The sequence below is a fragment of the Apteryx rowi genome, unplaced genomic scaffold (genome assembly GCF_003343035.1).
Source record: "Apteryx rowi isolate R43461 unplaced genomic scaffold, aptRow1 scaffold_893, whole genome shotgun sequence".
Classification (NCBI taxonomy): domain Eukaryota; kingdom Metazoa; phylum Chordata; class Aves; order Apterygiformes; family Apterygidae; genus Apteryx; species Apteryx rowi.
Window position 1 is genome coordinate 104,401 of NW_020451197.1, and position 25,793 is coordinate 130,193.

Sequence of the window (25,793 nt, forward strand, 5' to 3'; positions counted from 1 at the left end):
AATTTTTTTGACCATAGTTTTATGCCACTTGTAAGGTTTGTCACACGCATTTATGTATCTGGGGGGATGGATAACTGTACATCACAGCAACACTTCAGGTTATCGAAACTTAAATGGTTTTAGGGTGGGGGTTTCTCATGTTTTAGCCTAGTTTAGTGCATAAAACCAATAACTATAAAAGTGAGGCTATCACTTAACCGGACTGAGTTACATTGTTGCAAATGTCAGAGTTCAGCTGCAATAATCTGAAACACTTTGAAAACAAGACACCAGGTGACCAGACTTCAGCAGAGATCTCTGGGCAACAATCCGCCATCTGTTCCGACACCCTGGCCAGAGCTGTTGGTCTGGCAGGGGAACCCAGTGAACAAGGGGAGGGACACAGCACCAAACATTAAAGGAGAACCTTCCTGTCATGTTTGGGGGGAGGCATAGACTTCTCCCCATCTCCTAATTACTTAGTTTCACTGAAATTAATTGGCTTTTTTTTTTTTTTTTTAAATGTTATGGCACTGTGCTGTTCTGGGACTAATTCTACTGTTATTTGTACTGCAGAGCAAGTTAAGTAGTATATCTATCTAGTCCAGGCCTGAGAGAGACTCAAGTAGTCAATACATTGATTTATAGTCACTGTAATTAATAGAATGCAAGCTACACTTTATTGTGGCTGCTATAACTTGTAGAAAACTACAAATCACACACAATTATTTTAACTGCTTTTAATTTTATATAGTGGCAATAGAGCATTAAATACAAAACTTGAAACCAAAAGTAACTTTCAAAAGGGTGTTTTAAAGGCATTTAAAAGAACATGCTGAAGACTTAATCAGACTCAATCAGTAAAATTGAGGGTATAACATTTTGAAAGGAAGGTGTTTTGTGTACATATTAACACCATTTCAAGTTTTACACCAGAAAACATCCTCCTTGATCATGCAATCTATGTTCCAGTTATAAGCAGCAAGGCTTTATTCCTCTTCTGTAACCTAAACAGAGCTATTCAGGTGTTTGCATTTAAAAAGAAGTGCTGCATTTTTCTGTTTTCTAGAAAACAGAAGCTCTAAGAGGCACTTGTACTTGTTCCAGTAGTCGGATAAACTTGGAACTTTAAATAGCCAGACTCAGCTTTAAGTTCATCTACAGTCAAAGAAAACTTCACTTAAGTGTGCAGCTAAGTTATAGCTTTCTAGGTTTCTGAGCAGTGTTTTTTGGCCTGGATTTTATTTTTGTATGAGCCCCCTCTACAACTGTGGATAGAGGCATGGACTCAGCTAGTTGATTAATCAACTATCTCTGTACAGGTCTGGCAGCAAAGAGCTGCCATGGGAAATGCCCAAGAGGACTTCCCCTGAAAAACAGATTATGTGCAACAGCTTAAAACATCTCTTCCCTGCAAATAGTACCAGGAGGGTTTGTGCAGTCCCCAGACATCTGGGGTTAAAAAGGTGTCCACAAGTATCTCTTAGTTGCAGCAATCTATTTTTAGCAACTTGCACCCCTCCCAGTACTTTGTACCTTTTTTCTTATCTACACCACTTCTACACTTGTTAGCACATACTCTGACATTAATTATTTTACTCTATGCTGCTATCTACTTTTTTTTTCAAATTCATTGGACTGCCTTTACAGAGGCTCCCACAAGCATGATTTACTCACTTTTTGTGCGCTGTTTGTTGGACACCAGATGATACAAGAGGGTTTTACTCTCTTCCCCTTGCAAGCTCATTTGAGAAAACATGCTACTTAAATCTGCCTCAAAGGTCACCTGGTACATGACATTCTAAGTTTTTGCTTTGTTTCTGTATAAAGCAGAATATATTCAATTTTCCTTTGGGCTAAAAAATTGCTAAAGCTATGTTTAAGAGAATGACTGATATTTAGTTTGATACTAAATTTTTCATGTCATAGTGCAAGTTACAGTTAAAGCTCAAATGACTCATGTTAACTTAAGGGTGTATCACTGTCATTATTGCCATGTATACAAATTGCATTAAGGTGGTCAGTTAATGGCAAGAATGTCATATAGGTAACTTAGTGTTAATGAACTAAAACCACAAGTCTGAGTAGAAAGCCAGGTTTGAATAAAAAATTAATACCTGAGTTTAACAAGTCAAATCTATCCCTTTTAAGTCACATACAAACATGCACCTCAAACAACATGTTTAGTGCCTCAATTCTACATTTCACGTTAGGTTTTTTTTTCCTGCATTGTAGGAGACCACTCAGTACTAGTGCTATTTGCAACACTCAGTAAAAAACAGTTTACAGTCTTTCATGTAGTGATCTTGATACATTAAGATTTTTCAATTAAAGTCTTCATTTTTCCTGTCGACTTCAGCATGTGCGGTCCAAACTGAGAAGAAAAGCAGAACCACATTAAGATTGCTTTCAACAGGGACACCTAGTTGAGCTTTTACCCATCCATGTTGTAAGTGAAACTAGAACTCGGGCAGAGATAGTTTCCTTATCATCCTGCTTCTTGGGATGTGGACTTTGCCCCCTTCACCACCACAAGATAAGGGGAAACTTGTGTCAGTGATCAAGTTACATTACTCAGGTTAGGCAGCTAACCATCTCCTGGAGCAGCTCTCTCTAGAGACACTTCACTCTGCCACAGCAAAATAAGTAAAGATAGATGCAGTATCTTTAGAAGCTGACAACCAACTGCTCTAGTAGGTGTTTCTTGACAATATTTCTGTTCTTTTTGTGTCCTGCTTTTTTGTGCAAGTCCTTATAAAACTACGCAGGATATCATACAAGAACTGCTCTAGCAAAGAGGTTACATATTGATAGATAACTGATGATAGATGTTTATTAGACAGCTCATTACAGATAAAGAGTCTGTCATTTGACAAATGAAAACATTCACTTTTCTTAGCTGCTGGGGCTTGATGTTCCTTCTTCTCACAAGAGCTGGACTTTAAATTTCAAAATGGAAAGTCATGAAAAACCCACATGTGAGTAAAGCATGGCCAAATTTTTCTTTTTTTTTTTTTTCTTTTTGGTAGCCTCAGCTGCTGGAAACAACTGATTGATTCTTTGGGAATTTCTAGCCTTTTGGTTATGAAGAAGAGCCTGACAGTTACAGGTATACACCTTAAAGGCCTAAAACAGAAGGCAACTAAGGCAACATTAATAAGCTCAAATTTTCAGAAGTCCTGAGATTTGTGGCTTGGCAATCTAATTTTCCTCAGAACTCAGTTCAGAGTACAGCCAGTTCTTTTGGTCAAGTCCCTTTGAATTCGGGAGTTTCACCTGCATTTTCCCAAATGAACAAAGGAAAAATAAAGATTATTTTCCCTTTCTGTTTCTGCAGCAGAAGGCTTCAAGAATTGCTTACTAACAAAACTGACTTATACTTCATTAGAAAAGATTTTTAGCCTGTTTTGTAAATAGGTGTATACTGCTAGAACTTGCACCTTGAATATTAAGTGCTTAAAAAGCCTTTACTTTGGTTTCAAAGCAATCTGAAATAAACTAAAGCCCTTAACTTGTACTATGTCTGTGGCAGATATTTTAAATAACTTCATTTTAACATTCTCACACTGTAAAGAAACTTTGAATACACTCAGCATTTCCAGTTACTAGAAAAAACCCTCCATATAACAAGATCCGGCAGGCATTTTGAACAATATGCTTTCAGTATTCCCAGGAATGGCTGATACGTTTCAAGATCTTGCTCCAAATTCTGCCTTTAATTGCACATGGAATATCTGAATGTTTAAGGTTAGTAATAACAAGCAAGCTCCAGGAATTTCTCAGTTCCGATTCATCTCTGGTATGAGACCTTAGGAATCAAGTCTTCAGCACTCCACATGCCCAATAAAATAAATAATTTTCTTATTTTTTCTTACTTTAAAAGTCTAATAGTGTTTGTTATACCTCAGTCCAAAGCAGCACAAAATCTCAAGATGTGAGTCTAAAAACAAAATGGATGCTTGCCACAATTCCTGGCATATCGGCAATACTTAATGGGGTTTTGTGCACGCACACTCTTAGGTATTTGTATATTTTGGCAGAAAGATTTTTGTTGGCTCTCACAACAAGTATCGTTTATTCCAAGCATGTGTTCAGAACCACAGTACTCACCAGCACTACTTCGGTCTTTGTTTCAGACTTTGGAATCACTTTTTCAGTTTCACTTTGGCTGTCACTTCGGTATCGATAAGCAAATTTCTTTTTGAGAGCTTCTGCTATTAATGCTGCAGGATCTGTAGGGTCAGCTACTTTAGATTTTGTACCTTCTGATGATCTGGAAAAGAAAATGAAAAGCTTTAACATAGTTCAAAACAAAGCTTTAGAAATTGTGAAAACTTTCGCATTCCCATTTGTTTGTCAAATGTTACGTCAGCATCAGTCTCAACTTGAAATAATTTTCCATAAATCAAAGATAAATCTTTAAAGTTAATATACTTAATGTCTTACCTTTTCACTGAGCGTAGTTTCACGCTATTCATATCTTTGAGGATTTCTAGCATGTTTGGTATTTCAGGCTTCTTTGGTCCATTTTCTATGAGAGACTGCCCACAGTTTGTTTTTTTGTTTTTCCGTTCTTTAATGAGCTCAATTGCAGACATACTCCGTTGTAGACTTGCGGGAGGAAGCGGGGGAGGTGGAGGAGGTGGTGGTGGTGGTGGCGGCGACAACACAACAGGGACAGCAGCTGAAGCAACTGGACTTAACCCAACTACAAATAAAACATGCATTTCATGTAAGTTTAGTTGCAATTGCCCTTTATACCTCAACAAATGCTCAGGTAATATCTTCAGTTCTCCCCTACACCTCTCCCTTTCAGATTATTACAGAACTTGCTCATTCCTAAGCCACCTAAATAAATTTTCCCCAAAGTGTGAAAACTGCTGAGTTTCCAATTCAAGTTCTAGGTGCAGTCGTATCTTTACTGCAAACCTATGAAATAGGATGGACGTCACAATGTCTTTTACTGATGTTCTGCTTTTCATGCTATCAGTATTTCACTCCTGAAAGGCTGGTACTGATCTGGAAGTCAAACGTGCTATGTGAGCAGTAGTTCTGCTAACTCAGCAGTGATTCTTTCTAGTTATCTTGAGAAATGAAGACCTTACCATACAAGATTCTTAGAAGTAAACTGCAGAGCTCAACTAGTGCTTAAATTCAAGTTTATTCCAGCTCTGTGAGGTAGTGATGTTTTTAGGCCAGCTAATCATCTGTCTGAACAGATAAATTCTCAGGATAGTCTTGATTTTAAATTTTCTGCACGCTTTGGGTAAAAATTGGAAGTTATAAATATAAAAGCAGTAACAATTTGACAAACAAATCAAGAAACCTCTTTTCAAATGCTTCTCTGAAGAAATGAGCAAAACCAATCCAAACCAGATTGATAAGGTAAAGAGTCTACTGTGAATACATAGTGTCATTACCATATTCTACCAGAAGAGGGAGGTAAAGATGATAAAATCAAGTCAAAGGCAAAATTCAAGTTTCCTAATAAATAGAGGATAAGGGAAGATGATGAAAAGTAAGTTATTAGTTATTTGGCAAAAACCCCCACAATAATTACAATTCAACACTGAAACCAAGTGATCCTTTAAACTATTTCAGGGTTTTGAATTTGAACAGTTATGGAAAAATAAAGTGACTGCTATCAGTTCACACAAATACTAAACTAGAACATCTTCTAAGGAATCAGATTATGATCTAATGCATAAAGATAGGCAAAGCAATGTATTTTCTACACCTATTCTAACTTAGAAATGAGTGAAAACTGACAGGCTATCTGCAATGCTTTAGCGATGATAGGCTTAGAACTGGACAGAGGCCGCAGGTGAGGGGAAGAGGAGAAAGAAACTTGGGAAAGAAAATTCCTGCTGGGAACAGTGCACCACTTTTGGTTCCATCTGAACAAAGGCACTTGTCCCAGGGATGATTCCAGTAAACAATGCATCTCCTTTTCTGCTATTTATTTCATAAGCTTGAGATGTAAACTCATGAGCTGTGCTCTGAGCAGAAAGCTCTTTTTCATACCTCTTTACTCATCCACAGATTCAGAATTCTGGCAACCTTTCACACAAACACAAAGACTTCTGGAATACTAGAAAACATAGCATGCCTTTCGTCTGCAAGAAATATTCTGTATTCCTCCATTAGCATGCTATGGCTGACCACTATACTAACCACAACAATATGGAAAAAGTGTTCGGTCTTGCAGTATCTCACAAGAATTAGTATATTATTAGTTGTAATAGGGACAAACTTCTTAACTATTTTGTGTTAAGAGTATAGCAAATTTCTTACCTGCTGTCAGATTCTGCTGTTCTTGCAAGATTACAATTTTGGCTATTTGTGCTCTTAAAGTGGCTAGTTCATTTTCTAGAGCACTGATCTTCTGCAGAGCTTCTTCATTTGCGGTCACTGTGCTCCTGGACACTGGTTCTTCTTGTAACAGGTTTGGTAAGTACACCTGTCTTCCAGAGTGGTGTGGTTCACCTGAAAGAGGCTGGGCTGTTTTTGACCAAACTTCTGATCTATAACAGAAATATCACAAGACTGCTTTTATTAAAGGCTTTCTAATAAATACTAAAAAGAACAAAAGCTGCAATATATAGGAACCATGAATAAAAGCTGAAGACCTGACTTTAAAATGTAATTTGTCTTTTCACAAATCACTTCCACCAAAACATTATAGAGCTTAAAGTAAACAAGTTTCAAATTCTTTCTGTCTATGTCACTATCTGATGGTACTTCTCTTTCCATGGAGGCAGAATACAACTTTGTTTTTTAAACCTTTCTGTGTTAATGTATCTCAATAACAACCTGTGAGGAGAGGAAGGAATAACCAAGGATACCCTTTTTTGATCATCAGAAATAGTGTTACAGCTTATTTTGCAGGTATTGGAATTCTACTGCATTTTTTTCTTCAAAATACAACATTTTTTGTCCTGAAGGACATGAGGTTGCAAGTTTTTAAAAGAAAAGTTGGTAATGCTAAGGGTTTGTTTAATTCCTAGATTTTAGGAGAACAGAGAAATACATTTCCCCCCCTCCAATTTCTATTTCTCTGCTCATATCTGTAATTGTATTTTTGTTGCAATTAAGACTTTTAAAAAAGCCTGCCCAAATGGTACCATTTTTCTCCATGGCTTGCAAATATTCATTTGTAGTTGGTTCCTTTTAAGAGGAAGGAAGTTTCTTGGTTCCACAGCATATTTTGTACCATTTTTTGTCTTCTGAAGTGACAGCCCTGGTCTGACAGTATTCAGCTTCCATTTCAGTACTTTTGAGGGCATGGAGCATGTGAAATAGTTTAGTGCCATAGAAGCTGCTTATCAGAAAACAGGAAAAGGGAATGATGTGAAGTTTTCCACCACAGTAAATAAAACTAAAGAGACAAACTTCATGCAATAAAGAGTCCATAGCTTCCCTTCTCTTTCTCTCAAGAGCAAGAAAAGGCAACTCTGTTACCTTCCTTTATTACCCACCAAAGCTCAAGCTATGTTAAACACATGGGGCATTACCAAACATCTACAGTCAAATAAGCAGCTACAAAAGGTTATATTCACCACAGACACCATCATTTTTGAAACACTATTTATCTGAAGTAGAACTGATAATGACTAATGATAATAGGTTATCATAAACATGAATACATTAGAACTACAGTTCTAATTATGAGCATATACTTCGCTCTCACCTTATTCCCAAAACCTCTCAAGCAGGCCAGGACTGCACTGCTTACTCAAACATGAGAATAAGAACTGCGACTAGTGATAGGACTTCAAGATGCCTGCAGAATGGCTCTAGACTATATAGCTTAAGAGTGCTATCACTCTGGATACATATGTTAAGCTGCTCTTGATAAGCATTGCGTTAGATCTGCAGTGGTGCTAGGCCTAAAACAAAAGCCAAGATTTAAGGCTAGAACAAGCTCTGTGTTCTGACCACCTCAGCACAGTGTTCATTACGCATTTGAATCTTTCACAACACTGATATAAAACATCAGCATAACTTGGAGTAATTTGATTAAGCAGATCTGAATATTATCAAAAGTGTTAAGATTTAGGTGGTGTTACCTAGGTAGGAAAACTTGCCTTCTAGAAACTCTTTAAAAGGAGCAGAATAGCTGAAAGCAAAGGCACTTTGGCTCAGAGCAGTAATGGTGTTTTTAAAAAAATTTCCTGATTGGGATTTACTGCTGTGGAAAAATATTGTGCTTGAAGTGTCACCTCTGCTCTGACTAGGGGTAGAGGAAAAATGATCTGTCATTTAGTTGTTTCCTCTGTAAAACTACATTCAGAAAAAAATATGACTGCAAAACTGTTTACTGAATTATACAGTGAATATATATTTAACAGTAACACCTATGTGATCTCTTCAGACCAGAGAAATTTCAGATGTCTGGAAAACACCTAATGCATTGTATAAACAAAAGAAACTGTGCACACTGAAATACACATATATGCAGGATCATATTTTCTTTTGCTAAGTAATTCACCTACAATGTTCCACTATAAGCTGTCTTAAGGTCACCATATATCTGCATGATTACTTCAGCCCCATCCCACATCCATCTGTCCCCCCACACCTCTTCATATGCAGACATCTCAGCAAAAATACCAGTCCTACATCTTTTTATAAAGGGTCCCTTAAAGCAACAGCAAGCTATTCTCCCTGTTGTCTCCATTAAACTAAATAGCTTTATATTCAATCCAAAAACATTTCTGTGCAAACAAAAATAGTAGTGGCCAGTAAATTACCTCTGYGTTAAATCTGTTTTACAAATACTGTTTCTTCAAACAAGTTGTTGATTTCTGCAACTCTCCTTTGAGTTAGTAAAATTAATGTTGCAATGCTAAAATGTATGTCATGCAAAGCTTTGGGGTAGCAAGTTACGCTGGAGGACATCTAAACCATTAATAACCTATTTTGTGCTTTCACATTAAGAACAGTATCCTCCAGTAATCTCTGAAGCCAACAATCTGTGCCTTTCTCTGGAAGGTCAGTTTGTTTATAAGAAAAATTTCCTCTGCACTACAGAACTGTATCTTTGTTTCCAGCTAGTCTGAGCAGCAATTTGGGTAGGCTGGAACAATACAGAGCTTCATCACTTCAGCCAACCTGGTTCAGGCAGTTACAGAGCTATGTAGCACTCTTTACCCAACACAACAGTACCTATCCCATAATTCTGAACATGGGGGCTCACACACTTCCCTGCCAGTTTTCCTTATGAAGCTTAAAGACAAAATATAAAGTCATAATGTCATAAGACTCTTTGCCAGTCTGAAAAACTTTAACCAGAAAGGTGAAAAACAATAGGCCACTTATTGGATCGTCAGAATTAGCATTGCCACTAATTAGGAAACCCTACAATATACCAACTCATGCTAATTAAACCCTCTGAAGAATTGGAGAAGGATGCAATGGTGCCTTACCACACCAGACATTTTTGTGGGGACAAGGTTGAAGGACATTGTCATGCTCCAATTCTTTGTAGTAAATAAGTAAATAAAAACACAGTCTCCTGTATCTGTTCTCAAACTGCAGTCTTTCATTCACAATCCTGTTAGGCTGACCTCTACCACCTCCCTTCCAGTACCTGCCTTCTGGTACTGGACAGGTGATATCTAGCAATAACTCTTCCCTCTCTCTTCTCCAAGCATTCAAGTGCTCTTCATTGAGTGTTATGCACTGTAGATTCTCATCAGAAAAAAAGCTATTTTTTCCTCAGTTCATAACTTCAAATAGATTTAAGGATTTAAGGAGCATACCTGAGCCTTGTAGAAACTTCACTTTCCTCTTGAGCAATCCATCCCACATCGGCAAAGGAGGCCACTGCATCTTCTCTAAGTTGATTAGGATGGTTTCCTTCTGTGGCATGAGAAGTAAGCTGAATTTTAAAGATAAGATTGAAGGTTTTAAGAGTCATTTTTCCTAACTCATTTCACAGTTATTTTAACTAGCACAGTAGACTAATATTTTTAATGAGGCTGGATGTAACTATTATACAGACATGCATGAAACATACTTGTAGACTGAGCACACTTGTTACTGTCCTGGGCTTGGTCCAGAACCTATTTCAGGGACAAAATTTTGCCCTCTTTCACTCTAGTCTGCTGCACACTTCACAGAAGCTATTTTTGTTTTTAAGGTGCATGGCTAGCTACCTATACTACCACGTGAAGTTACTGAACAGTGTAAATCCAGTGCAAATTGTTACATTAAAGACAAGCAAACATCAACATTCATAAGTAGTTAGCTATATTAACTCAAATAATATGTTTTGTTTTATGGTACTCACGACCAGTAGTTAAAAAAAAAAAGACCATCATTAGGGCTACTACTACTTCTCAAGTTTTATAATCAGATTAGTACATTATTTTAGAGTGAAGTTCTGCTGAAATGTGCTTCTCTTTCCATATAACTTCCAGAATTTCTGCACAAGAATAAGGCTGTGTTCATTACAAGAAGAAGAAAAAAATCACTTTTGCTAGCTCAGTAATAGCAAGAACTTTGAGTGACAGGTAGCATGCAATCCTAAGGGAATACACTGTTTGTTAGCAATCTCGTTTACTGCATGCTGAAAAAACTGACCATTTTTCAACATGGTTCTGCCATTAGCTTTTAAGTTATTTGGAACCAAAGGTGAGCAAGGCTCCAGAAATTGGAACTTCTCTTACATTTAAAATTAAACAACCTTAACACAGGTTTTAAAAATTGTTTAAACCATCAATATATGCTCTATAACCTATACAAAATGGTTTCAAATATACTTTGAAATATTGGCTGCTTCTCCAAGTTAGAGAAGGGCATGTGTACTCAGTCACTGGACTGCTGATCACTCTGGTCTCAGTATCTTAGCAAAAAACAGCTATTGAAATATCTTTCGGTAATTTCTTCTGCTCAGTCTGTTGCCCTGAGTTACTCATCTCCAATGCAACTAAGCCACCTCTCTTGCTTGTATTACATGTACTTCTGCATGCCAAATTTGCACATGAATTGTGCAAACGTTTGTTGCTACCTGCTGCTGGTAGGGGCAGCTAGTGATATTATACACCGGCCTATTAGGATGGCTTTGATCCATCCTGTTAGCGCTCAGATCAATTTCAAGGCAACCTCCCTCTCTAAGAGGAAAGTATAATGTAGCAGCAACTACAAAAATCTTAGCATTAACCTAAATTTGTAGCAGAGCTAGCACAATAAGACTACAGTCTTGATTGAATAAAACCATTTCTGAAGAGCATTCACAGGTATTTTAGCTGTAGCCTTTGCTACGTGAATACTAGGAAGATAGAAGTTGTGGGTTTGGGGTTTTTTCCCAGGAGTTTTTATAAACAGCTTTGGAAATTGAGATTAGTCATCTTCACCTCACACACTCACAACTTCTGTGTGAGCCTTTATCACAGCTCCCAGGAGTGTATATTGGCACCAGAAGATCATTTGGAAACAACAGGGTTTTTTCCAGGTAGCATCAGCACAGATGGTAAAATGTTTATCACATTAACAGTTGTGCCTAATACCATAACAGTCTGCCTCTCTTTAAAACAGTCTAGAGAATACTATATTGCATGTTAAAATTTTCATTGTTTGATGTTTCCTTAGATTTTTTTCCTTTTTAAAAAAATCAAAAAAATTTAATGACCACAGCATCAATATTAATGTTAACAGCGATAAAAAAAATACATCATACATTATCCACTTCTTGCAGATGACATAGATTTTCTCGATGATAATGGAAATATTGGAGACTATTACCATAAAAAAATTAAAGATATTTAAATAAGGTACTACCTGTACTTGCATCAAAAATCATTTTATAAGTCAACACTAAAGAATGCATTTACCATTGCAGTTTTCTGCATTGTGAGTTAAATGTTTTTAATCCAACATTTAGTAGCAAGCCTTCTGGTATATGGTGATGCATGTTTCCTCTTACTTTTTTTAATTCATATTTATATGTAAATGGAATTAGCTTGTTACGCATATACAGATGTTTCTTTTGTCTAACTATCCCTAAAAATCAGAATGCCTTCCACAGTAGCAGATTTAGAATTCCAAGACGAGCCAAGATTTTACTTGATTTTAAACATTAAAAATCAATGCCCATCTAAAATCTTTGCTTGCCTGTAGAATGATGTTTAAACAACCCTGCTGACTACACTATTCCTCCAGCCTTTCCTGGCTGAAGGACAGTTGGACAGCTGCTCCGCCAGCACCTGAAACGGTGAACAGAGTGCTGAAACCTGGGAAGAGATCAGGCTTTAAAGTGATTTTTGCCATTAAGAGATCCAATCCTATTAAACAGTCAATTGCATGAGTTCAAGCAGTGAAAGCAGCTTGTTTCTCCTTCCTCTGAAAACTATGTAGTTGCCTCGCCCCACCTTTCACAGGCTTTTTTGTCTATTTTAGCATATATATGCTTGTGTATAAGCAAACACATGCGCCTGTGGATTTCACACCCATTATTCCAAGAACTTCCAGAGAAGAAACTACACACACTGTACTGTTTTGGGTGCTGTCAAAGCAGGACCCCTACTTTTTGTTTTCTCCAGGACTTGGAATGTAGAATAAATACTTTTATAAGTGTAAGGATAGAATAAAACCCCTAATTTCAAGTTACTGGCATACTTAGGTATTAAACATTTGGAAATACTTCTTCAAGTAAGACAAAGTTGCTACGATTTTTCAAGTTATCCCAGTAAACTCTGATGTTTCCTACACTCAGACCAATTACTTAGGAGACTTGTATTCCATTATAGAGCTTTGCATCAACAAGCAGAAGGGACACAGAACTATAGCTGCGATGCAGCAGCTGCAGCACATCAGATTAGTAATGTAGGAGGAGGAAGGCCCCTACCTTATGAGACTGTTGTAGGTTTGTTTGAATATAACCTGTCTACCGTCATAAGTTCAACTTTTTTTTTTTTTCCTCCTAAAGACTATAGATAAACCTAAAAATACGACATAAGAGGGAAATTTATGAACCATTTTCATGTGTTCATGCCATATAGAGTATTTAAGGTAAGCTCTGCCATTGCTTACTGAATGCATTAGCAGCATTTATCAAATCACATAAATGTTGACTGTGTCAAAATCCTCAGAGAGGGATGTTATGACAGTCTGTAGACCACAAAAAAATCAGAATGTCTTGCTATTACTCTGTTTTTAGACTATCAGAATAAAAGTATGCTAGAAGGAAGAATGAACATAACGGAGAGATTCTGTCAATATCTTTTATCTATTTATCATAAACAAAATGAAGACCTGTAGAAAGTTTGTTGTTCTTAGATGCAGTTAGAAACACTGATGATATACATGCACCCTCAGATGAGGCAAGTAAGTTTTGGGTTGGTTTTTTAAAAAAGTGACTTACAGCAAGGTTCAGTGCATGGTCCTTTCATACTATAGCTAAAGCTGGCAAGAAAGAAAAAGGAAGAGACAGCTATAGGAAAGTGTCAGTTGCAACAGCATAAAAACAGTCAAGACTGGTATTGAACTTCACTACAGAATCTTAACACTGAGATAAAGACATAAAAAGCAGATAACAGCATCACACTTTTTCATGTTCAGCAGTTCATAAATTAAAATAGTTTAAAGCCTGCATAAATCATAAAAGCTTTAATGTGTTTAAAGTCTCAATTTTGTAATATTTCAAATTTAATCAACTATGACAGTTGTACTTCTATTTTTAGAATCCCTTCCTTTCATCTAATAGAAGATCAATGTTTATACTTAGTATGTGTAAAATCTAAGTGAAGCTGACAGTGCCTCTAGGAGGAAAAAAGGCAACTATTCTGTTTGTTCTAACACAGAATTTGGATGAACATACATACTCTTTTTAATTTCAACATTAAAAATATTCAGGAAAAGGTTTCTCAAATGTATCTTACAGCTCTCTGCAAGTACATAAAATAGCAGTATTTTCTTCTGCATACTGTATATTAAGAGAGAGCATTATTTGCCTAATTATTTGCAAATGAAGATCATCTTGCTTTATAGTAGGGAAATCAGACACATCATAGGAGGACCTCAGTTTCTTTCAAATCCAAGGCAAAGGGAGCCATACTCTTAGTATAACTACCATTAAGTACACATCCAAAAGTTCAAGTCCAGCATGCCATTTTGTTCTCCCTTCCACCTGCACAAATGCCTCCCTCCTCCCACTCCATTTATATATTTATTTAAGTTTCACAAAGTCACTACCAGTGAAAGATGCTTGGTCGCCTAGTTAATTATCTAAGCAAGGCAAAGACCATACCAAAAAGGCTTCTACATCAATCTAAACTATCTGATTTTGTACTGCAATCTCAAATCCAAATATTGTTTATACATTTTGCATAGGCTAAAGAAATAAATTGAAACTGAAAATTTTACCTATGTAGAAATTAACTTGTCTCAGTGTGGATGCAGAAATGATTCCCACCATTTGACTTTATGTTCTCCTCCCTTGCTTAACCTAGGGAGTATTCCTTTCAGCTTGAATCTCAGATACTAAATTTCTCCATTTCTATATCTCCCCCATCCCCAGCATACACAGAGCTGAAGATGGCATGTGTAACAGTTTCCACTTTCCCATCTGTTCCTGAAAGACGTGTTATAAAGAACACAGGTTTTTTCCTCCTCTTAAGTCTTTACTCTCACTCTTTACCCTCCCACCACATGCAGTCGAAGTTAGAAGCAAACAAGTTGGAAAGTTGCACAGAATTGATATTCCCCTTTCACCTACACAGTTCTAGCCTTGTATTTAAAAAAAGCAAACAGGGAACTCATGTTATCTTTTAAATAATTTTTGCTTTCAGATAAAGTTGTTTATTTTCCCAAACATTTTTAAGTAACACTGTTCATCTTTACATGCCTCTTAAGCCTAGTTCACAAGTACTGTTTCTAAAAATACGTTTCAGATGTTTCTCTCTTAAGAGTAGGATTTTTTTCCTGGTATAACTTTTTAATACTGTACTATGTCATTTTAGACGTTAATTTCTTTAGAAAAAAATTCTGTTTCAAGTTTCATCACGTGCGTGGTTGCAACACCGATTTGGGTTTCAGGCAGTATAGAAGCTGAAGAATCCAGATGTGAAAAAAATCTGAACTAGAAAGAAGTAAACTAATTTTTCTTTTGTGCCAAGTTTATCATGTTCTGCTTTTAAGAACCCTGCAGTCAATCTTTTCTAATGTCCTGACAATTTGCTAAAGTCTTTTGATGCAAAAGCAATTCCCATTAATCAGTGTAGTGAAACATGTATTCTAAACRGTTGAGAATACCTACCTGAAACCGAACTCTTGGACACTGGATGAGAGAGAGGTTACTACCAATTTTTCTTACAATACTTCGAGATGAACCGTAAGGCTTGCTTGACCAAAGTACCTAAATGGGAAGGAAAAAAAAAATAGTCACCTGTTAGGCTATTTATTTTATACTCTTTAGGATCAGTTTTTCCGTATCCTTCCAAACTACACTTCAGCTAAAGCTATGCATGATTTAAAATGTTTTTTTCAATGGGGATTAGATGTGCCTTCTTTTATTGTACTTAAAGATGAGAATGTTTGCTCTACTATTTATTCTAGTTGTACGGAATAAAATGAGACTTTAATCCTGGGAGAATACTAGGAAATGAGCCAGAACAGAAGCCAGAAGAAGAGAGTGGTATAAGCAGGAAAGATTTCAGCAGAGAGAAAGGCAACAGGAACAATACAAAAAAGAATAAAGAATGATAGGAAGACCGCAGCACTATTAACAGAGTACATGGTTAATAAACAGTTAGAGCACTGGTAATTTAAAAAATTTGGACAGTGATTACTTACGGCTGTAAATTGAACCTGCTACTCAGATCTTAGCTTTTAACAGTTCATAGCTTCAAGCAAACTCAACATCCTGTTAGAAGGCTGCCCAACAAAGAAAAGCTAGAGCAAGTCCAAGCTATTAATACTAAAACAACCCTTATAGGTAATAGCTATATTTCTTGTGTGATTAGTGTAATGCAGCTGTGGGCACTTCACAACACACAGCTGAATAACATTTTGATATAGTAAGCAGAGATCACTATTCTTGTATTTTGATAGTTCTATTAAGAAAAAGAATGATATTTATCCCCAGATTATATTAGCTCAGAAACTTCATGAGAACATCTTGTCTGGTTCTATACTCAAGTATCTTTCCTTCCTCTGACTTTAATGGAACGTATAACTTTTGACAAAATAAATTTGCATTGCGTGTATTCTATATTGGATTCCCACATCTGAGCTGCAGCTCTGCCAATCCCCCTCTCAGACTCAGTTTGTCCATTATATGAACTGTACATCCTCTCATGATTAACATGCAGCTAACTTTTAATGCAAATTTTAGGAATGTAAAGTAGTCTATTGGTACTACACTATGGACTACTCAAACAAAGACTTCACATTTATGACTATCATGTTATTGTTTGTCTGTATGTCTGAACAAAAAGTATGTAAATCAGGAGGCCTCAAGAAAGAATCACTGGCAAATGGTACCACAGTAATACAATCTCATTATTTACAACAAATTCTGGTGTTAGAAGCACAATTGTTGAAAATAGCCTCAAAGTGATGTTGCGTTGGAAAAAAATAGTATTAATCAAGGGAAGGCTTGGTAAGTTATATAAGTACTTTCACAACAGCAGAAGAGCCTAGTCTACAAGCTGTATGACCAACCTAAGTGCAGTGTACTTCAAACAGTTGGTTAAACTTGTTTACAGATTGTTCACATGATAGGAAAAGATATTGACTAGGTCTCAGATCCTCAAAAGTGTTTGGCACCCAAATGCCATTGAGGTTTTTCAACAAACAGTGGTTTGGTGCACCAAAACTTTCAACGACTTACTTTTGTTAATTCAAGATATGCCTAGACAGTATTTTCAGAAAACTGCACGCAAGCTGTGCCAGAAGGTATGTAAATAAAGTCAGCACATTGCTCAGCTAAGTTAGTAAGTCTCAGCAGTGCTCTACCCATGCTCACACAACTTGTTGTTGACTTGAAGCACTGGCAGAGCAAGTCTGCAAAATATTACTTAGTCATACCCTCTTATTGCATCAGTGCTTTGCTGTTCTCCAGAACAGCTGATACTCAGAAGTGTAATTACATTATCACAAGCTTGATAGAAGTAGAGAAGGGGGCGGGGGGAGAAGAGATTAAACCATGGGTTTTGCACCCTATTTAGATTGTAAGATGATGCTGAAAATGACCAGGACAAACACCCATGGTAGTCCAGTGTGTTTTGATACTTTGAATTTTCAAATTTATACTGCATGGAACCTCAGGTCTGAGTTCTAATAAAATCCTAAAATATTGATTCTTACTGGTCACTGTAACTTATGAGGTATGTTAGTATTGCTATCTATAAATGCCTGAGAATAATAAAAGCTTCTACCACTATCATCAGAATCAGAACCATCTTTCTCAGGGGTTTAAGTACTGCAAGTAGCTGCTAAGCAATTCCACACTATTAAAACATTAGACTATACTGACATCTTTTGGAGATTACTGCACTGAGGCCAATACTTCTGCTCAAAATAGCTCTCTAAAAGACCCAGTGACATAACAGTTGCTTTGCAGCAGATCTTTCTCTCTCTCTCCCTCTCTCTCTCTCCCTCCCCCCTCCCTCCCTCTCTCTCCCTCCCTCCCTCCAAGAAAACATATACAAGTTCCTACAAGAGGAGAGCTATGCATGTACATTCCTCTGTTTCCCCAATAAAGAACACAGCCATGTTGCTCTCATGTACCATACCACTTCCAGGAAAAGAGGTAAACGTTGCACAAACTATCATCATCTCAGTTTCACAGGGCTTTTCATAACTTCAAGACAAGAGCAAAGAAGTAAGAATGTTTAAGAATTAATGTCACTGTCAGAAGGCTGTTGAAAATTTTATTTTTCCCAGCATGAAAGCACTGTTTACAGTGTAACTATACAGATACTTCAGTGTCCAAGCAGTAAATGTCATACTTTTTCAGTATTTCAGAATCATACCAGTATCAAGTATTTAAAGTGTTCTGCTAGAATAGATGAGCACAAACTAAAACGTATCAAGTGCTTTCCATACCTGACTTCCTGAAAAAAAAAATGAAGCAAGTCTGAAACACTTACTGAGTCCATGTTTAATCCAACTTGTTCAAAAGCCATCCTAATTAAGCGCTTAACCCAGCAAATCATCTGGAATGGAAAACGCCTTTTCAAACTTGGACTTAAGCCTTCCGGACCTACAGGGCTGAAGAGGTTCCATAGTCCTTCTGAAATGAGAAATGTAAACATTTTAGAAGCCTGTCCTGGAACATATACAGGAGTAAATTGGTACATGCATTCCAAAAAACAAGCTTTAGAAACAGTTACTGAAAACAAGACACTTTCAGAGACAACAATTCCTACTCCTGCAAAGCACAGACAGCCAGTAGCTATTTATTCAGTACAGGCTATAGAGTTTTTTAGTAGTATCACTTTTAAGAATCAAAGCTGTTGCAAAATTAATGCTGAAAGAGCTGTGGATATAACTGCTAACTTGAGCTTGAACAACTTCAACAACAAGAACCAAAGGCCTTCAACAACTGTAAGTGAGCAAAGAGCACTATGGAATGCCCGCAACTGGGGACTAACACTGAGATTAAAGGGCCATACTCTTATCTAAAACTCTTCTGTATGCAACAAACAACTACAGAAAGCAGATCATCTCTCTTCATCCACATTCTCTGACAGCTTTGTTTCCTCCATTTTCCCACAACTGAGGAGAGAAAGGAAATATGGAAAAATGACTAATGCAAGAAAATAACCAGAAACAGTGTAGATGTGGGACCTGAAGATATTCAAGTGATTTATGAAGTTGGCCAGATTTCCGATTGTGTCTATTTATATGTACTACCATTTACTTAAATCAAGATGTTTTTATTGCTCCTCTAGTGAAAACTTTTTTTTTTTTTTAAGTTTGCTTTATACCAGTCATAACTTGGATGTCATTAAGAAGTCTGTGCCACCAAAAACAAAAAGGAAGACATATATTTAGGTTCATATTTGTTTTGTGTATCAGACTAGAAACAAAACTGTGTGGAACCAGCCTGAAGAACAAATTTGTAGCGTGAACAACAGTGTTGCAAAGCCACTACATAATGATGACTAAAGCAATGTAACAGCAAGAAACTGATACTTAGGAAGGTTGAAAGTCAGGAGATGGAAAAGTTATGCAGTATGAAAGTGTTCGCAAGCATTACAGTTAAATGATCACTGTTTCCATCACAAGCATATTCTTTTAACAGTTTACAATTCCTTAGGTAATAACCTACTTCTGGTGGAAACTTGGCAGGAATAGCTCTACTCTACAGATATCTTTTTTTAGACAGTTTTTTTTAAGTTATTAGTTTCTCACCACCGCATGAAAACATATCTAATAGGATTTTCTTTTGTTTCCTGAAGAAACTAGGATACTAACCTATCAGCTATAGGATGACCAATGAGAAGAAAAGTTATTTAAAAAAAAAAAAGAGAGAGAGAGAGAGCAAACCCACCTTCATGAGATTAGAATGGAAACTGCAATTGTCATGAGAAAAACCAACAGGAAAAATAATGGGCTACCTATCAAACAACCATTAACAAAAGGTGCAGTCATACAAAATAAATAAAAAGCTCTCTAAGTCATGGACTACCAAAAGCTGGAAAAATCTACTAGGGAAGCATTACCATCTGTTGCTCTATTCTTCCTTGAGGCATCCACTATTCTTCCTTTAAACACGCTACTGGATTGGATGGATCTTTAATCATATTTCACCTGTTCAGCTTTTAAACAAGGAAGAATACAACTCTTTTTATATGCCCAAAATTAGATTTGGCATCATATCTGGTATTGTAGAGATATCCTGACACAAGAGATGAAAGACATACTATTTTAAAAGGGGAAATCTGTTCGAAAAAGTGTGCTGCATGTGACATACTCTGCCTTACTGCAAATTTCAGACTTGTTGAACAGGTATTATGGAAATCAAAGACAAGAAGAATAGAAGCAGCGTAAAGACATTCAAACAAAAGAAGAGAAAAGTAGAAAAGGTATTTCTGAGTAATTGATAGGATAGGTCTGTCTCATAATGGAAAGTGATGGGAATACAAAGAGATGACAGTCTGCATCCTAACATACTGCTCTTTCAACAGATAACCAGGCCAAAGTCCCCAAAATGCAGTCAGCATCATGTTTTGTTTCAGAAAGTGGAAGAGAAAAAGGGATTATTTTGATTCTGATCAACTGGATGGACTGAGTTTTTAAAGACAGAAGATAATGAAGAAGAAAGTAAAAAGAGAGTGACAGAATATCCTCTGAGGAGAGCAGAACAAGTCTAGAAAGTTACTGTGAACTCAAGAAACTGAGCGGTAAAAAAGTAAAGGAATGATACAAAAACTGATAAGATAACTTATTAAAGGCACAACAGCAGATGCAGAAGAAAGGTAAGAAGTAAAATAACATTAGAACAACAGAACAGTATGAATATGAAATAGTAATTAAAAGGCTAAGGTACAAAATGGGTTCCAGATAAAACAGATATAAAAAACAAAACAAAACAACAAAAAAGCCAAACTACGAATGTATTAGAACTAAGAAGAAGACAAGAGATATAACCATTAACTAACAGGGAAGGAGAGAAAATAATAATTGAGACAGTTGTTAGAACAGTTGTTAGAAAACTCTAATAAGTTATAAGCAAGCAAGATGACAGAATCTAATGAAATTCACCTTGAACAACTCAAAAATTAGTCAAAGCAACTTCTGAAATATTAGCGATTACTTTTAGAAACTTGCAAAATATCAATGAGATCCAGAAGACCCAGGAATAAGAGAAGGAGCATGATTGCATAAGAATAGTCCAAAATACTTATTCTGCCCTAAAATGCATTGCATGACTGCACGAAGAATAGTCCAAAATACTTACCCTGCTTTAAAACATTTTGGTGACCATTTATAGTTACAGGTTTCAAGATTTCAATGACTGAACACAAAAGAGCATTTATTCTACAGAACAACTACTTAAATAAGATGATTATACATAGTTCAGATTATAATCATTGTTTTTTCAGAAATCTAAAAACTTAAAGTACCTAAAGCTGTGGTCATCAACTCCTGGCTCTTGTCAATGAGCTGTCTGCTCATGCTGAAGAAAACACAAAAGTCTATCCATAACAAAGTGCCGACCAGCTCCTGGATATCGGCATGGCAGTAAGGAAAACCACCATGTTTCAATAACCTCTAGCTAAGCTGTCATCTAAACGGAGATCTAAAAGGAGAATGTATCTAAGTATATCACTTTGATGTTTTTATGAGGCCTATTAGTTTTTCAGAATTATCCCCAGACAAACTCGATGCTCATTTCTCCCAGACTCTATTGCACTATACCTTTCTTCATAAATCTCAATTATTTCACAATCATTCTATGTGCCAAGCACACAAAGGGTTCATTCCAAATGAAACTGTTGGACAGCAAGAATGAAAACATTAACAAATTTTTCTCTCATGCTTTGTGTAGATGCCAATTTCAGAAGTGGGAATTAAACATTTGTTATTTACTAATCTGGAATAAAAATCTCATTTCAAAAATTGATGCTTGCTTTATTTATCATTTATCTTCTTGCTTGTACCTAAACTAAAAATAATAGTAGTTTCATTCCCATACAGCTTCCACAACTCAATTACTACAATAAAATTCCCCAAGTGATACTAACATTTCTATAAAATACAGTACTTCCACTGTGCTTAAGTGAAACTATGGAAGCGATAACCAGTAGTCATAGGCAAGACTCACAAAAGAGGTTAGAAGAATAATAGCACAGAGAATCACATTTCACTGCATAAAGCAGTCTGGGGGTAGGAGTTTCATGAGTTCTTCATTTATGAAATTCTATTTATCCAGAAATTAACAATGCTCAATAATTCTCTCTCTGATATGGAAATGTGCAGGAATTTCCTGTTTCAGAAATTAAGATGTCTGCATTTTTGAGTGCTGGGGTTCTCACTTCAGCCTCCTTGAACTCTCTTTTGCCCCCATTTTTCACAACCACCTTTGCAGGTGTCACTCAATACTTTCATATCAGATATCAATGCACAAAGCTGAGAGATAATACCACTTATAAATTATAAAATGCTAATGAAATAAATATAAAGGCTCCGGAGGGAATACACATAAAGTATATTAGTCAGTATATATGAAATGGAACCCTTCTTAGCCAGGCTCTCAAGTGAGCGCTACACATGAAAGACAAGAAAAAAAATGAGATGCATCTGTCTTCAAACTGGCATTCTTTTATGCGTTTATGTGAAATCCCTTTCAAATTATGAGTTCTGTCTTAAAAAGAAGTATAATACTCATATTTTTCTTACTAAAGGAAGTTTTTTTCTCATTTATGTAAAACCCACACCAAAATAAAAGAAAATGATTTATGGTCTTGATGCAGATGAGCCTTACACAAAAAATAAACAAATGCACAAAATCTGAAAAGTGACAGGCCTAATCTCTAAACTGAAAAAGTATGTGCAAGTCTAGTAGGTACAAAGCTTTCAAAGACATATGGTTTCAGAGGGATACTAACTACTTCAAAAATCATGTACAAAAAAGGAGGTTTCCTTATTTCAGCAGGAAACTAGGGCATGCATGTCTTCACAGTCTTTAACATTGCCCAAGCTCATCTAATGAAATTATATCCATAGGGAAATATATTAAAGAATTACTAAGGAAAGATAAAAGCCAACAGGAAATTATCACAGTGGCAGCAAACCAAGCACACAGGAAGAATCTTCTGATAAAGGACTAGCCCTCTCCCAAATCAACACTTACCATTTATAAGCAACATGACTATTTGGCAGATCACACAGTCACTATACAGAAGCCTGCTCTTTGGCTTGGAAACCACAAATAATATTAAGTGCCCTACTACTTTGAGGTACAGCTGTCCAGAAAGATACATTAAGAGAGATAAAAGCCAGTGAATACTACAGAAACAACTAGGGGTGTATCTAAGCTAATTTCAGTATGAAATCTAAAGCAAGAATTGAAAATAATACATATTATCAATATAAGTTTTTAATGCTTTCTTAAGAATATAATCTAGTCACATGTACCACCAAGTGCAAAAGCGACACGTTAACCATATCTTGCCAGTTAATGATGGAGAGAAAAAAAAAATCATTTTTGAGCATTAGTTTAACCAAAAGCCTTTGCTCAACAGAAATTACATCATTTACATCTACATGGTAAAATATGATATTGTGTAGAGATAAGCGAGCTGCTTAACATCTCTAAACCATACAGTACTATACTATACAGACATACTCATACACCCACACTTTCCTGATGGAGTTCCCTAGTCGCTCCTGCCTGGGAACTCCAGTCCCCCTCATATGCCTTTTGAGAAACAACAGAATGCAATTTTTTTAAACAAAAAAGCATTTCTGAAAAAACATTTAAAATGTTCTCTACTTTTCCCCCAAAATCTTAGTAGTGACTTTGAGTTCCTACATGAAGCAACTGGATTCCAACTAGTGACCTCAGTGAAAAAATTATTTTGATTCAACAAGTTAACTGGAAGTTTTAGAGCCGACGTGGAGAAAACTCAGCTCCCTTTTTTCTTTTTCACCTACGTAAAGCGTGTATCAGAAGACAGAATTATTTCCTTTTGATTTATTCTTTATAAGCCTTGTCTTCACAGTAGCTGTAATCCTATGTGCAAGGGCAGCATGTAAATATTAATAAAGTCTTGCTGACGCTATCAGACAGAGATCAATGCGCTGTGGAAGATGTCAGTATTCAGTCCAACTCCACTTACACTTGATATTTGGAAACTTGACAGCTTGTTAAACAAAATAAAAACGAGTATCTAACAAGTGACCTATGGCTGTTACAGGAGAACACCAGCAATAACAGTAAAGGAATACAAACTAAACCTCCGATGTTTAAAGGGAACTGAGCACCAAACCTCATACGATTAAGCTCCTTTTCTATGTGTTACCTCCTTTAAATCCTCCTTTAAAGCAAAACAAAACTTCTCTGAAACTTCCTAGCATTATCTCCAGATTATTTCCGTTTCGGCTGGGTTGCTTTCGCCAGCGACAGCTTCGCTCTCCGACGCCGCGCGCCGCGGCGGGAGGTTGCAGGCGCGCCCCAGCGACCGCGACCGCCAGCGCGGCCCGCCCGGAGCGGCCTTGCCCCCGCCGCCTGCCCTGGGCGCCCGGGCAGAAAGGCGGCGGCGGCGCGCTGAGCCTCCGAGCCCGGGTGGCGCCCCCCGGCCGGGCCGCTGGGACCGGGCGCCCCCGGCAGCCCTGCCGCGCGAGGGGGGAAGCGATGGCAGGGAGCGCCCGGGGGGGGGGGGGACACCCGCCATCCCACCCCGCGTCGCCTCGCCTCGCCTCACCCGCCGTGCGGCTGCCGCCGCCTCGCTCTCTCACCCGCTTCTCCCTCCGCCCTCGTGACCCCCCGCCGGCAGCCAATCCGCAGCCGCCTCGGCGCCGCCCCGGCCAATAGGCGCCGCGCCCGCGGGAGGCGGGTTCTCCGCAGGCGGCGATTCGGCGACCTACCCGGCAGCCACCGGGCCCAGAGGACACGGGCGAAGCTGCCCGCTCCCCGAGCGCGGTCAGAGGGCGCCCGCCCCACGTGACCCCCCCCTCCCGCCGGGCGGGGGCTCAGCGGAGCCCCATTGGTCGCCCCGTTGGGCTCGCGGCGGTGGCGTAAGAACGGGAATTCCGGCGCCGGCCGCGAGGCAGTGACGTAAGCGGGCCGGCGGCCGTTGCGCAGCCTCCGTGCGCGGTGCGGCCGCCAAGCGGGAGTGACGATAACTCGTTACCGCTGTCCGCGAGCGCGCCGCTCCAGCGTGCGCTGCCGGGGGAGGGGGGGCTGCCGGGGCCAGGCATAGGTGTTCTCAGAAAGAACATATATTTAAGGGTTATTTATACGGTATTTCAAATTTTTAAAGTTAGTAACGTTTATTGGAAATTGCAGAGTAAAACCAGTGCAAACGTTTCTAAACTCAAAAGGGTCAACTTGACTGGAGCAGAAAACCTGAAAGTGAAAAAGATGAGAAAACCCTTCAAAGAACGTTGGAGGAAGACACTCAAAGCTATTAATCAAATGCAATCAAAATCTTTTCATATTAAAATACGTGTATTTGTCATGCTCTTGGGGGGGGGGGGGCGAATGAGATTGATTATTTTCTATAGACCTGAAAAGCACTCAGGTTTCAAAGCGTAGGTAGTTATTGTATCTCCAATGTAGGACTGCGTTTTTTACGTTCACATTACATTTTACATGTTGCTTTTGCTGTAAATTCCAGTTGTAGTGGTGACTGTTTATGAAAGGATTTGCTGTAAAAAAAAATGCATATTTTGCAGACCTTAACAAGAATCCAACACGCGACCTTTCCTCTGTAGCCTCGCTCCCTCTCCCGGATGATGCCAAGGGGGAAGGCAGGCTGCTGCTGCTGCTACCAGCCTGGGCCTGGCCCTGGCTGAGCTCTGGCTGCGTGCAGGATCCACGCTACAACCTGTGGGTCGCACGAAGGACAAGGGCCGATGCCGGAGCTGCTCGGGCCCCTCCGGCTCGGGGGAGGCTGGGTCTGCCGGCATAGCTTAAACCCGCAGGTCCCCCCGGCCCTCGCACCAGCTTTGGGCAAAGGCAGCCCGGGTGCCGGGCGCTGCTCGTCCTTCAGAGGTTAAGTGCGGGCACAAGACAAATTTTCAAGGCGAACCTGGGCGGCTTCCCCACCCCCGACCTCTCCCCCAGGGCCTGGGGCTCCCCCCGCCCCGGCAAGGCCGCGAGGCCGGCGCGGACTCCAGCTCCCGGCGTGCAGAGC

General features: G+C 38.3%; 1 protein-coding gene across 4 annotated transcripts; it reads right to left on the reverse strand.

Annotated features, from left to right (window-relative positions):
• Nucleotides 1-620: 620 nt before the first annotated feature.
• Nucleotides 621-24,439, reverse strand: MTFR1 (mitochondrial fission regulator 1). Of its 4 annotated transcripts, none has more exons than XM_026091035.1 (8): nt 24,360-24,439; nt 18,075-18,217; nt 15,239-15,337; nt 9,744-9,862; nt 6,274-6,503; nt 4,426-4,687; nt 4,090-4,252; nt 621-2,353 (listed from the first exon to the last, which is right to left on the reverse strand). In XM_026091035.1, exons 2-8 carry the CDS (start codon nt 18,138-18,140, stop codon nt 2,294-2,296), a joined length of 999 nt encoding a protein of 332 aa, XP_025946820.1. In that variant the 5' UTR covers nt 18,141-18,217; nt 24,360-24,439; the 3' UTR covers nt 621-2,293. The 4 variants fall into 4 exon arrangements, with proteins under 4 accessions (XP_025946820.1, XP_025946821.1, XP_025946818.1 ...); XM_026091036.1 differs by having other exon boundaries at nt 24,394-24,413; XM_026091033.1 differs by lacking the exon at nt 24,360-24,439 and adding an exon at nt 23,958-24,120.
• Between the last annotated feature and the right edge of the window lie 1,354 nt (nt 24,440-25,793).

What these genes read in the sequence shown, in the direction of transcription:
- MTFR1 (XM_026091033.1), bottom strand. Translation starts at nt 24,012, where the DNA reads ATGCTAGGAAGTTTCAGAGAAGTTTTGTTTTGCTTTAAAGGAGGATTT. An exon ending in ACAGCAGAATCTGACAGCAG is followed by an intron (nt 4,688 to 6,273) that starts GTAAGAAATTTG and finishes TTTTATTTGTAG; the next exon opens with TTGGGTTAAGTCCAGTTGCT. An exon ending in CAAAGACCGAAGTAGTGCTG is followed by an intron (nt 2,354 to 4,089) that starts GTGAGTACTGTG and finishes TTTTCTTCTCAG; the next exon opens with TTTGGACCGCACATGCTGAA.